General features: G+C 44.6%; 1 protein-coding gene across 1 annotated transcript in view; it reads right to left on the bottom strand.

The window, feature by feature from the left end:
* cntln (centlein, centrosomal protein) overlaps nt 1-13,821 on the bottom strand; it is a 104,367-nt gene that overhangs the window by 27,231 nt on the left and 63,315 nt on the right. The window contains exon 19 of the mRNA XM_029429905.1: nt 3,597-3,865. Within this exon, the coding sequence (XP_029285765.1) occupies nt 3,597-3,865 (269 nt within the window). The remainder of the gene's footprint in view (nt 1-3,596; nt 3,866-13,821) is intronic.

Raw genomic sequence — 13,821 nt, 5'->3', positions numbered from 1 at the left:
AGAGGTTGGGTTTCGAAGTGATGAACGATAATGGCACTAGCTGATCATGTACAATGTACAGTGTATCAATGATTCCAAACACAAGCATCTGAGCTGAACACTTTTAACCACATGTGTGCGGTTGAGCTAATTTTTTTATTTTTTTTTAAATCTCTTCGCCTGCTTATTAAGAAAATATGGGGCAGAAACACGTCTCTGTAAGTTCGGTTCAATACTGCCACAATTAGCCGACCTGGTATCATTTCAAACATCAAGAATGCTTAATGGCACAAATAGGAGACATGATACATGAAGATGTATGCTGCACACATGGGCCCAAACGCTGGAACACACACAGAGACACAAGCACACACCCAAGTGAAACCGCAGATTCCCAGGGGTTTGCTTTCTGCTCTGCATACATGGAGGTTATTGATATCTGGTTGCTGGCTGACACCTTTTAATAGAATCCGTCTTGTTTTAGGTTTCCTCTGCTCTGTTGAAGATGCACATACCATATCCCCAGGGGAAGGTGGGAGAGCGAGAGAGAGAGAGAGAGAGAGAGAGAGAAGCGGGAGTGATAGAGAGCGAGAGCGGAGAATGAAAAGAGGGGCTATGGCTGTAGTGGCAGTGGAGCACGGATTAGGAGTGGCATTGATGACACTTCCTGTAAGACAGGCTTTGATTTCACAGCCCTGGTGAGAAATGACACTGACGAGGGGCTGATATGCCTATGGTCCATTAAGGCCGTGACACCATGCAGACTATCGGCCGTCGATGAGCGTCTGTCGGCCCAGTTTTTTTTGCGACGTGTCCCGCACCGTCGGAATCTTTCTGCCGGGAGACTATAAAATTAAACAAATCACTCCGATTGGCTGTTCAGTTTAAGCGAATCAGAGCACGATTCGAGAAACGGACGTGAGGAAAACAAACAAATGTATGAAGTCGAGAGGACGCACAAAGGGGCTCTTTATATCTCATATGATCGTTCCAATACTCGGATATTTTCACCATTTTAATTCCTCTCACGCATAATTACACAGTCTGCATTGGGGCTGCTGCAATTATGGCAAAAATCATAATATTTAATATTTTGGTCAATATTGAACACTACAGCATCTCATGCATTTAGATAGAAAATGTTGTACATTTTAAAGAAATAATGAATCAGTCTGGTGGACTTTAAGAGCAGAATTAAGAGACGAAGAACTTTGTAAAGAAGTTTGTACTTTAGTAGATTATTTCAGTAAAAAATACCTGGTAATGTCTTAATGTACACGTTTCACAATCTCTCTGTATTCATCCTGTTGGCCAGACCTTTTATGTCATTTGCAGAGCAAATCATTCAAATTTAAATAATGCGTGGAGCTTTTAAAGTTCAGTCGGTTGTGTCAGTTGCACCCTCTAATCCTGAGATAATCCCAGCCCCTTACATGTTAGAGGAGGGTAGGACACTCCGCACGCAAAGAGATAAGGCTGGCAAATTTGCGAGTCGATGTCACACTCCACCGTAAAGGGAAGTAATGACTGAGAGAGGTAGATAATCCAAGCAACCAAATGATCCTGTATTTGGATGATACGCATGACTAGCACATTTTTGTCAAGAGCTGCACTCGGTTGAAAGAGGAGAGAACGATTCACCTGTCACCTGAGGTTTTTAAGCCTCTCGTGACACTTTATTACAACTCGAGTCTGTTTTGAGGGTTTATCTTGTTTTATATTAACATTTAAATCTAGGACTAGTCAGACAGGACAAGAAACATGGCAGGTCAGGTTACAGACTCTCCGTTTGAACTTTGACTGACAGTGCTTGCCGTAGTTGTGAGTGCACAACGTTTTCCTGTGCGATGACATTGCCGTGGCACTCACTTTAGCTTTTTACCTCCAAGTAAAAGTGAACTGTTGGTTTGTTCACCACCAGTATGATTGTCTGGCTGCGCATCATTTGCCACAATTGGACTTTGTTGCAGTGACATCGGCCATGGTCATATAGGAATTATCCTTTAAGATGAATATGTTGGAAAGAAAGGGAAGTATCCGCACACGTCTGCACTGCAGGTCTGAGAGTTAGAGGTACACTCTGTTGCTGTTAAATACCTCCGTCAGGATACTGTGGCGCTGGTGACTGAGAGATGAAAGTGTCACCCTGTTGTAAGGCTCTTGCCCTGAGGCTGGGACTACAGAGCTGAGTGCAGCAAGACAAAGCACATTACACCTCTCCACTGCAGGTCTATCCCACCCTCATGTTTTACATTTGACTTTAGATGTTGGATAAGAACTTACACTTAGACCATAGAGGTAGGAGGAATACAAAAAAAAGGAAGCAAGTAAGAAAGAGAGGAATAAGGAAATAAGACTTAATGATGGAAAGAGGTAAGGAAGGACAGAATGGCTGAAGGATCAGGGAGACACAGCAACACAAACAAGTTTCTGAGAAACTGCCATGCTACTTTCACATGATGGCCCCTGTGGAGGCTGTCCTAAGCCAATTACAAGCAGAGAGTTTTAGTTGGAAAGTTGGCAAGGACCGGCTGGAACAAGCCCAAAGTCCATCACCTCTTGCCCTTTGCAGAGAGGGCAACAAGACATGGCTTTGGCCAGTCAGTCGAATCCAACTTTCTCTGGTGGAGTGGCATTAATACTGCAGGAGGGAAGAGGAAACAAACAGGAAGACAACAATTCCCTCTCTGTCAACTCATTCACGCAGCAGTGTGTGCTCGTGTGTGTGTGTGCGTACACCTGTGCCTTTACTGCTGTGTCTGAGTCTAAGGTCTTGTTGGGCCTTAGCAATCAGATGCCCGGGTGGGAGCACAAGGGCCACTTCCTAGGTAGCAACACTATGAGGGCTGGACTCTGACCTGTGTGTACAAGTCCAATGTATCCGCATCTGTACTATTCTACTCGAAATATACAGACATACACACACATGCGCCTAATCAGGTGTCCAGTGGGCCCTCGCTGGCTGCTGCTTTGTCTGAATTCACCAAAAGAAGTCTGTCCGATTAACAACTGTATCTGTCTAGGTGTTGGTGTAAGTGTGTGTGTGTGTGTGTGTTGGTGTGTAGAAGGAGGCCCTGGCAGGAAAGGTACTGTTTAGGGCCAAAGTGCTTGGTGTTTTATTTATAGTCTATACCAACTCAAGAGTTTCCTACCTGGAGGCAGGTACTAAATAACTAAATGGGTGTGTGGCAGTGGACTGTATGAGTAAAAAAGTCACCTTGTGTGTCTGCGCGCACAGGTGCACGGATTTGGAGAAATGTAACTGCTAGTGACACAGATTGTTGTGAAGAGCTGGCTTGTTGAAACATTCAGTGAGACGAGACAACAGCAGAGTCAGAGAGAGAGAAGAAAAAGAAAGAGAAAGAGAGAGAGGGAAATTTTCTTCCTCGCTTCTGCTCCGCGGTGCTGACCTCCACAGGCGAGGGTAGGCCTGTCAGCCACACTTATTAAGCATGATAAGGGCAAAGGACCTGCTACTGCTGCACTCTCAGCCCCCAGCAAACTCAAAAGAACCACAAAAAGAAAGACAAACCAGAAAGGATAGAAAAATAAGAAATTTCCCAACACTTATAACTGGCTTTCCCTTTTACTAATTTCCCCCCCCCCCCCCAAGTTACCTGTGTGAGCTGTTTGCTGCCGCAGAGTTTCTCACTGAGAGAGCCGAGTTGCGCCGTGATATTCTCATTGGCCCTTCGCAGCTCTCTGGCTGAAAGCACAGCGTCTTTCCTGGCACTTCGCAGTATGTCAATGTGACGCTGTAGGGACTCTACGCGCTGCTGCAGAGAAGAGGAGGAGCAGTGCTGGGTCTTCATTAGCATCCTCTTCCTCCTCCACCTCCCTTTCTCTCCTCTCATCCCTCGGTCCCAGGGCTCATGCTGTTCATCGTCTAACAGGAGGAAGTACACGCAGGCACCTCAGAGTTGACAAGTGCACAGAACAAATCCCTATTTAGAAGCTACTGGTGGGAGTTAACGGGCTTATGTAAAAGTGTCTGTGTGTGTATGCACAAGTGAAAACTGTGATATATTTAACAACTTGAATGATTAACATTTTCCATTTATAACCAATTGAGGTTCTGAGAAATAAAACACCCCAAAACAAAGCTTGTTAACTTCTTAAAAACTTGTTTCCGATCGACAGCGCGTACATACATCGAGTGTTCTTCCCGCTTCAAATTAATAGTCGATTAGATTTGTGTAGTTTTGCATGTGGTGTGAAAAAAGGAAAACTTCTGCTACCTTGGGCCAGAACGTCGGCTTGTTTCCTCCTCTTGGATTTTGCCGCCGGCGCCGCCGCTGCGTTTGAGATCGGCGAACACCTGTAGGACTACAAGACGGCAGAAAAGTCACAGACAAGAGATGAAACGCAGCTGTTAAATGTAACACAACCGGTTGACATGTTGTGCTTCCTGAAACGCAGCTCATAATGACACTGTGATCACAGGGTGTGCTCAGTTTAACGCGACAAGACAAATCACCCCGTGCTTTAATAATTCACCTGAACGCGTTCAACCGACTTCACCGTGAACGCTCCTCAGCGCGGATATTACTCCTGACAGATGCTAGCGAATACCGCCTTTGTTCAATCACTGTCTGAAAGCCCTGATTCACTCCTACAGTATGACGTGTGTGTGTGTGAGTACGTGTGTGTGTGTGTGACAACTCCCAACTGCACCATCGTTTGTAGTGACATCAAAGAAGTCCCCCCCCCCCCCTTCTTCTTCTCTGCCTGTTCCCTTTGTATATGGGGTCAGGTAGGATTTGATCAGTGCCAGGTTTGATCACACAGTGTCTTACAGAGAAGAGAGAGGGGGGAGGGTGAACCCTTTGGTTTGTGACATAGCACGTTGTGAGGGGCCAGGGCTGTCACAGCGATGAGCCCGGGAGGAGCTGATGGGCACATTTAGCAGATCTGGAGCGGAGGGAAACTTAAGGGGATCTGAGAGTAAGGGTCCTGACAGCTCCCTGGCTCCATGTACAACAACAACTCTCTCTTCGTCTCCACCTTCTACCTAAGCCTCCTCTCGAAACACAGAGAGGGAGGATATCTTTAAAAAAAAAAAGGTCCCCTTCTTTCCTCTCTTCAGCTGTCTTCTTGACGGACAGATCTCTCTGGGGTTTGGAGCTGCCATGTCCTGCTGTGAAGTGGTTTGATATGGACAAGTGCAAGGGTTCAGACCTATTGATTTTAATGGTGTGGAGAGGAAATGGAAAAGAAGGGAGCACCGACAAACCACACATAGGCAAGACTTTGTGGCTGCGAGAGCAACGGGAGTGGAGATAGTTACAGGAACACTCACGATTATCTAATTGCTAACTAATCACGTAAACCTCTAGAATTATATTACTCAATTATTAAAACATGAAGTAATTAAAACACACTGTGCACCATCAACATAAATACTTTGTCCTTTTTCTACAACTCCATTAATCATCCTTTCAGAATGAAGACACCGAGGACAATTTAGTTAAGAGCACGGCCCCTAAATTACGATATAAAGCGCAATAAAACACAGATTGTTTTGTTACTTGGGTGACAATTACCTGCTTCTATGGCGATGGTAATGTAGCTGTAAATAACTGGACGTAGGAATAATCTAATTATTCTTGCAGTTTTGTTTGGTAAGGTGCCTCAATAGATTTTCTTCTTAATAAATAAGGAACAATTTACTCTGAATATCACATTAGAAACGCATGCTAAAAATGTAATTGTAAATTAAGAACCAAGAAGTGCAATTTATACACTGCACTGATACATTTCATGCTTCAATAACCGAGTTGGAATCAGTGTTTTAGGGATTCAGAAGTAGTTTTTACGACGGTCTTACACCACTGGAGTAATGGCACAATTAAAATAGGGCTGAAACGAGTATAAAACCCGTACGTACTGTCAAAAATCCAACTCAAATCGTACTCTGCCTGGGAATATACACTCTAGCCCAACGTTAACGTCCGACCTGTACACGTGCATTTGTTCTAATCTAAATTTAAGGATGAGCACAGACGTACCTTTCTGTTGGTGTGTCGTCTGAAAGGCGTTGTCCCACTGTTGAGACTGTCCACATACTCTTCACCACTGACACTGTAGAGAAGAAGCGAGGAGGGTTATGACAGGCCAGAAGTTGAACCCACAACCCTGTCTCTGAAAGCACCACCACTGGACAAAAAAAATCCAATTTACCTTTTATGGTTGATTTAGTTGACATCAAGCAAAAATATGTGCATTCTTCCCCGCTAGCCTTCCAACAGAAAATCAATGTCCCATCCAATTTCTGAGCTGGAAGTGTAAATGTGGGTGTAAATTAAGTGAAAAGCTGCAGTGTCTGGTGCTGATGGTGAATGCATCAACATGTATGAGAGCGGCTGTGGCCTTCATTAGCCCTCTGTGTGTGACAGACGTGTGTGAGAGGCACGGCTGAGCGGAGCCAAGCAAAGTTTTATCTGATGGACACACGGTAAGGGCTTCCTGGGACACACATACACACAGGCTCACACACACACACACACACACACACACACACACACACAGGCTCACACACAGGCTCACACACAGGTTTATTGACAGTGACCTTTGACGTGAAGGTGGAAGCCAGTGACATTTACGCTGGCGGGTTTATTAAGGTGGGGCCTGTGAGAAGCAGCGGAGGTAAAGACCACAGAGAGAGGATCTAACTGGAACATGACAGGGCTGGGGGCTAGTTAGGGTTAAACCCGGTCTGGAAGGGGCACAGGGACTTGCTGAGGATCACTAATCACCACCACTAAGACCAGGGTTACGTGCATTTGATGAAAAATGCTACCTGCCTCATGCTAAGCACAATTCTGAAGTCATCTTACTATTAATATATAAAAATACTTTTCTACTAATTACGCATCACATGTAGCTTCAAATGGACAAATACCACCGGCAGCATGATACGGTGTCTCAACCTGTCTGCCAATCAGACAACAAGAGTTACAGTGACCCACAGGCTATTGTCTCCTGGCTTTGTTTTATTAGCACAGTAAAGATGCTGTGCTGGCATGTAATGGAGATACTTCAGGGGGCTTTTGTGTTGCTGTGTAGTTACATGAACACATGTCCGTGCATTAACAGGCCGGATGCAAAATTGTGCGGCTCAAATGATGAAAGATGCTTGTATATATATATATAGGACACATGGGGGTCAACTCAGAGAGGTATGAACATAAAGTGAATCATATGCCATTACAGAAACCAGTCACAGTTGAACACTAATGGGAGATCGGTTTAACACAACACAGAACCTAGATATCGCTACTGATGGACAGTAATCCTACAAGTAACAAGTGTGTGAAGCATTGTGTTAAAAAACATTGTTTTACAGTGTTATTTTGTGTACAATGTATTTCTAGCTTATGCCAAACATTTATAGCATGAACAAATGTCATTATTTTACATTGTTGAAATCACTTGATGTAACATTTTTAACACACACGTTGCTCTGCTTTCATGCCATTGCCTTTATTAGCACACAGCACTTTTTGAGTAGATACTGAAATTAGCACCCTATATGTTCTGAATGGAGAATCGATTTGAAATTGAAATCGAAGGCACACTGAACCTCCTTTCCTCTTCAATAATTTGTCACCCGGAGCGCCTTCGCAGCAGAGTAGTTACATTACAGCACCTGCCACATTAGCGCAACGTCCCGGGTTTGATTCCAGCCTTGGGACCTTTGTTGCATGTCATACCCCCTCTCTCTCTCTCTCTCTAACCCATTTCGTATCTCTCTCTCTACACCGTCAGATAAAGGCAAAAATGCCAAACCATAACAATAATTTGTCACCCGTTTGTAATAGAGTGCATTCCAGCAGTGCTATGCAATATGTAAACGTACGTAATCATAAGCTCACGCTATATATTCCTACTAACAGAACAACTCAATAGGATATTCTTCATGCCCCCCCCTGCTCTCGTGCTGTCCTGCTCTATAACAAAACTGCTGATCTGCTAAAAATGGTCAGCTGCCTCCAGCGCCTCAAAACTTGAGAGTGAGCCAGAGGCAGCGATAAAAAAGAGAGGGGAAAAAACAAAAGACTTGTCAGTTAGCTTTAACGAGTCTGACATCTTTATTTGGCACTATTTAGGCCAAACCTCCTTAGGCAGAAATACTGTATTTCTGCGAGCCCATAGCAGACATATTGCTGAAGAAGACCGCTGCGAGGCGAGAGACGCAGAAGGCTTTACAGTAACAAATCAGTTGACAGGTGCCTTAAATAAGACAACATCTCAGTTTAGACCCCTTCTTCACAAATCCACTTAGATCCACCTCTCAGGTAAAGCGTGTATTAGACTCCTGCTTATTAGCCACATGGAGAGGCATTAGGAGAGCAGGGCATAGCTGCACCCAGTCCCTGTTAAACGGCCTCGTGTGGATTGAGACGGGGTGGATTACAGCCTGATGAATTAGTTGGTGAAGAGACGGGGAGTTAGTTGGACCGAGCAAAAGAGAGAGCGGATGCAGAGAGTCATACGGGGAGAGAAAGTGAAGGGAATTAAATATCAGCGATAGCTCTGAGTGTTTGAAATCAAATCATTCCGAACATCACTCAATAAATGTTGGCTCAGTGGCTTTTTTGCATAAAACATACATGAAATAATTACTGTCGATGGTTCTTAATTTAGAGGGTGTTAAACAGCTTGTAGACATCTGGTACTGAGCCGAGTAGGGTCATTCAAAATTTATCTAACTAAATTAAGGCGAGGAGAGAAAAGAGGAGGGTGTGTGTGCGTGTGTGTGTGTGTGTGTGTGTGTGTGTGTGTGTGTTGGAAGCAGTTTCTTGGGGGTGGCTGGAGGAAATAAGAGTAGCGCACGCACACATTTGTGAATTGACATGCCACAAGATAACCAACATGACGAGACACAGGGTGGGGTTAGCTTCCGTGCATGTGTTGCAGGAGGTGGGGGGAGCTCGGTACTTGCAGGGGGATCCTTAGCGCTGTCAAGGGGGGGGTTAGTGAATATGCAAAGGACCAGTAAATTAAATCAAACTGCCAAACTGTCAATTTCGGGGTAGCGTGACTAGTGCATGAAAATGGCATCACTGGAAGGTATCAAGGCTTTGGCGGCCCCCTTATCCCTGGGCTTTTCTGGCAACGGTTCAACTTTGTGTAGAGAGGTGGCTAATTTTGCATGCAAATTTCAGTCAATAAGCTCCAAGCAAGGCGTCCCAGGATATTTCAAAGGATCTGACAGTAGTTTCCCCCCTCCTCTCTCCTTCTCTCTATCATTCTTGCTCGCATTCTTCTTTTGGCTCCTGAATACCAACTAGACAGAAGATGAAATTCAATCACCCATTTGCTTACGCTTTGCATATGCACGTTGTCCCCTCGATGCTGCGTGGGGGCCCCCCCACAATTCAGCCAGCCCACCCGCTCCTCTCCTACCACCTAAAAATAATGAGGAGGGAGTCTGTGAGAATGTGTGCATCTGTGTGTGCGTGTGTATCATTACCTATCTACGCTCAAGTCCTCCCACTCGTCCTTAGTGGGACTCGGGCTGCGGCCTTGCCAGCTGATGGCTTGATTGGGGCTGACTGCTCGGTGGCTGCGCTGGGATAGCGGACCTCTGAGCCTAGTTGTTTTGAATTTGACCTTGCCGCTAATGTTGCCAGCGATCCCGCTTGCCCGCACTGGTGCTGCTGCGCGGTTCCTATAGAAGTCCCTGGCTGCTCTGAGGATCCCGAGCTCCTGTCTCAGCTTCAGCAACTGATGATGACGCTTGGTAGCGTCTTTTTGAGAGGCAGCCAGGCGGCCTTGTGAAGCAATGATTTCGCTGCGATGCCGCTCCCTCTGCACCAGGGCCTGGGCATGGGCTGCCTCTTCACGGACAGCTTCCTGGGTTCGCAGATGATCCAGGGAGGCTTGGAGTCTGCGGCAGTTGTGGGCCAAGTCTTCCTTGGCCTCAAGTAGCTGCTCTTTCTCTTCCCTCAGCCTCTCTGTCTCCTCCTCCAGGGACACCATCCTCCACTCCAGCTGCTCAATCTGAAGAAATCAGAGCTATAGGGCCTCAGTGGTACAACATAGTTAATTTTTTACCCCTTGCATATTTTTCCTTTTTACCATAAATACTCAAACTTCAGAACATGCTGCTCTTGCCGTGCTAGTGAAAACAAGAACATGCCATGTCGGAGTTCACCCTGTGTTACTGTTATCAGTGAAAGTTTCTAAGAGAAAGGCCAGTTCCTGATTTGACCTGAGTGTGGTAGCACGCACACAGTCGTTTCCCTTCCCAGACATTTCCTCAAGAGTGCATGTATCAATGCATATATGCATGTGTGTATGGCTGAACCAATGAGCCTGGCAAGGCTACGGACATCTGACTGGCACCCCCTTTACCCTGATCACCCTCATCAACCAGGAGCACTTAGTGTATTTGTTAGATGTGTGGTGGAGACAGTTTAAGAGAACAGTGCATGCCTGCTGGGTTTGTGCCTCCAGGCAATTTCCCCCCTTTTATTTGGTTCTCACTCTGCCCGCTGGTGAGGCCCGGTACCTCTCAAACTAAATTAGATGGCTATCCCCACTCGTGATGATTTAGTGCCATGAAGGCAGAAGAGCGGGCAACATATAAACTCATGCAAGCTGAGGTTTTAAAAGCATGTGTGCACAAAAAAACAGCTCAACTACATTTATATTAAATGACCTACCGTTCTCTGGGATAACCTAGTGCAGTCTTTTATTTTTCTAACTGGATGAAAAACAGACTTCCTAAGCTGACACTTCACTTGGAAATGACTACATGACCAATTCTTCAAAGAGTGAGAACACTTTGGAATCATCCTTGATAGAGAAAACCCACATTTTGTCTGAGAGGCATTGTGCGTAGTTATGGCTCTGTCGGGTTTCTTTTATTGGCAATGACAAAGAACACTTAGTGATGGCATCGTGCTGTACCTTTTTAAATGACTGTTCCATTCGCTCTGAAGAAACAGAAAGCTTTTTCGGAGTGCTGCTTTTGACCTGGCGCCCCTCCACCACTTTGTCAAGCAATTCTGCAAAGGAGAACAAAGCACGTTATTGTGACACGGTGTGTCAAACTCAGGCTGCTCAATCAATAGAATGATAATAAAGAGGGTACATTAAATCAATTAGCATTACTATGGTCTAATTTGCTTCCTGAGGTCCAGTTTCTTTTTTCTTCTTTTGTCAATCAAAATGGGAAGTAACGCAGAACCAGTCATGCTATTTTCATAGGGACTTTCTTTCTTCCCGTTTCTAAAATCTAATCAAATAGCCCTTTTTTTTTTATTTAGTAGTCCATGCGGAACTAGGAAAACAGTGTTCAAAAGCATACACTGGTATTTGCGATGTGCAACCTCTCTCTAGGGATCTTAAACAAACGAAGAGAAGCACTTGAATCCCTGGTGAACACACGGCCCCAGGCTGCACTGCTTTGTAGTCCACTGTGTTTCCCCAACGGACAGCTAATCTTCGCAGACTAACACGCTGCTTTATTCTGAGCACTTCAATAGTGGCCTTGGCAAACATATGATTTAGTCTTTAGGATAACAACAGAATGCATGCAGGAGTCAAAGGGCTCGTTGGATCGAGTACTCGATCCAACGAGCGTCGGTGTCACTGTTTGACACGCAGTTTATACCTCTTAAACTAACTGTATCTTCTCCGCTCACCTAGATGCAAAGGGCAACACAAAACAACATGAAAGTTTCTGCTTTTCGTTATCTACCGCTAAACATTTATGACAGGATGGCCAAATAATAATTTGTACAATGAGGCTGGAAACATGAAATATTCAGGACCTTGACTTTTCAGGTCAGTTGATCTTTTTGGAGAGCGAGTTGGAAAAAAGAGGCCGTAGAAGGGAAAGAGCGAGTGTTATGTTGCGAGGAGCTGCTGCTGCTCCCTTTGCTTTGCATTTGACGCTTTGCCCAGGGAAGTTTGTTACTTTGAATTAGCCGGCTCTTTTGTCTTCCCAGCATGTCACATTCAATCAGACAGAGCACCAAATAGGACAGGAGGGCTGCTGTGTTCGCTGGGTACATAACCAGGTTGGGAGACAATTATCCAGCTCCAGTGCCGGTGGCTTGGGAGTTGGCACCTCAGCACTACCTTGATAAGAAGACGTGGTGGCTCCCTAGTCACCCACAGTTGGAGGAGGTCCTGGCACTGCGGCATACATTAACGTCCCTCCCGTGACTCTTCATAGGCTACAGCACAAAGGCCTTGTTCCTTTCATCTGCTGCCTTGCGTTAGTGCTTCAACCCTCCATCCCTTTGATCGGGTCACAGGGGTTCGTCAGGAGCAAATGTTGTGGCCATTCACAATCGTTTCCTAATAATGTTGAGTTTACGTTTTACTGACTCTAAACATATTTGTTTTAGTCCAGGTGTAAATATTCCAAATTATATCCAAAGATGAATCGGCCTCATGTTAAGTACAACATAATAACAATTGTAAAAAAAAAAAAGCACAAAACTGGCACTTATTTTCATCTTCAATATATATTTTTAAAACAATGGATAAAAGCTCAAATAATGAACAGTGAGGAGAAACCAGAAGTGCTTCATATCCAAAATATTAATATATGTAAAGTATTATTCTTTAAGCTTGGTATGGTACCAAGAGTGCATTTATTATACAGAGAATTCAACTTTAACATTAGTGAGAATACAATGAAAACAGCCGTGCTGGGGAGCTTCCTGTCTCTTTGCAGTTGATTTGGCTTCTGTTTAAAGTTTCTTTTTTTTATCTGATAGAAACTAGGAAATGATTGTGCTTGATAACACAAAAGAAAAATCATTCAGATAGTGAGGCTTTTGTGTAACAGTTATATTTAGTGATTATTTGTCTGACAAGATGTAAAACTAAGAATGTCCTTTCTGAAGAGCGTATTTCCCAGAATTCCTGACTGGCCTGTCAATAGGAGGCGATCCACTATTTTAATTAGTGCTATCCTTTAAATCACATGCTTGCATCTCCAACAGACGCCGTCATTGGTTGTAAAGAAATGAAAGTGATCGAGGACAGATTTGTTATTGAACTATTTAATTAAGAACAGCGGCTGCAGTGCTCAGCGTCTGACAAATGGTTGCAGATTGGATTCAAAGTGATGTGCTTTTTAACATTGGGAATTGTACATGCAGACACGATGAACACCACTTGATCTCTCAATCAATTTGCGAGGAGTTGATCAAGTCTTAATTGAGTTGTCGTATTAATTCCACTGGGAGTTGTCTTATTAATTCCGCTCACTAATACACACGGCCCAGAGGTAAGAGGATGGATTAAAGGTGCTGTCATGTTGTATAAGCATGCATACTTTTTTCACCATTACAGGTGAAACTTACAGGGTTTTTAATTTGTTGTACTTTGTACTTCAAGCCAGTTGCAACATCCTTGGCAAAAATAACCATCATACTATAATGACATGCATCTGTGTGTGTGTGTGTGTGTGCGTGTGTGTGTCTGAGTTTCGATTATCTCGCCAGCCCCTTGGACGATCCACTTCACACTTGGCATGCATGTTACTGAGGACCAGAGGGCGTGCAGAGCCGCGCGAAAACCTGGTCCGCCTGACCAGCAGTGTTTTTTTTGTTTTTTTACACGAGCAAGCTCGTCCGACCGTGCCATTAAGTTACTGGTGATAGAATTAAGGATGTGTGTGTTTGTGTGTGTGCTAAACACGTTTATCCGTACCATTACTGCACAGGCGGCCAAACAGGTGCGCCGCCCTTTAAATGAAGACGTGTCTATGCGTGTCGGCCAGCGGACACATTTAATGGGGCTTTGCCTTTATTGAGGCCGTACAATTTTTCATGGGAGCTTTTGCCCTCATGATGCGTCGACTGTCGTGTTGCT

This window comes from Cottoperca gobio, chromosome 1 (assembly GCF_900634415.1).
Source record: "Cottoperca gobio chromosome 1, fCotGob3.1, whole genome shotgun sequence".
Taxonomy (NCBI): domain Eukaryota; kingdom Metazoa; phylum Chordata; class Actinopteri; order Perciformes; family Bovichtidae; genus Cottoperca; species Cottoperca gobio.
The sequence above is the reverse complement of the archived record's forward strand: the minus strand, read 5'-3'. Positions and strand labels throughout refer to the sequence as shown.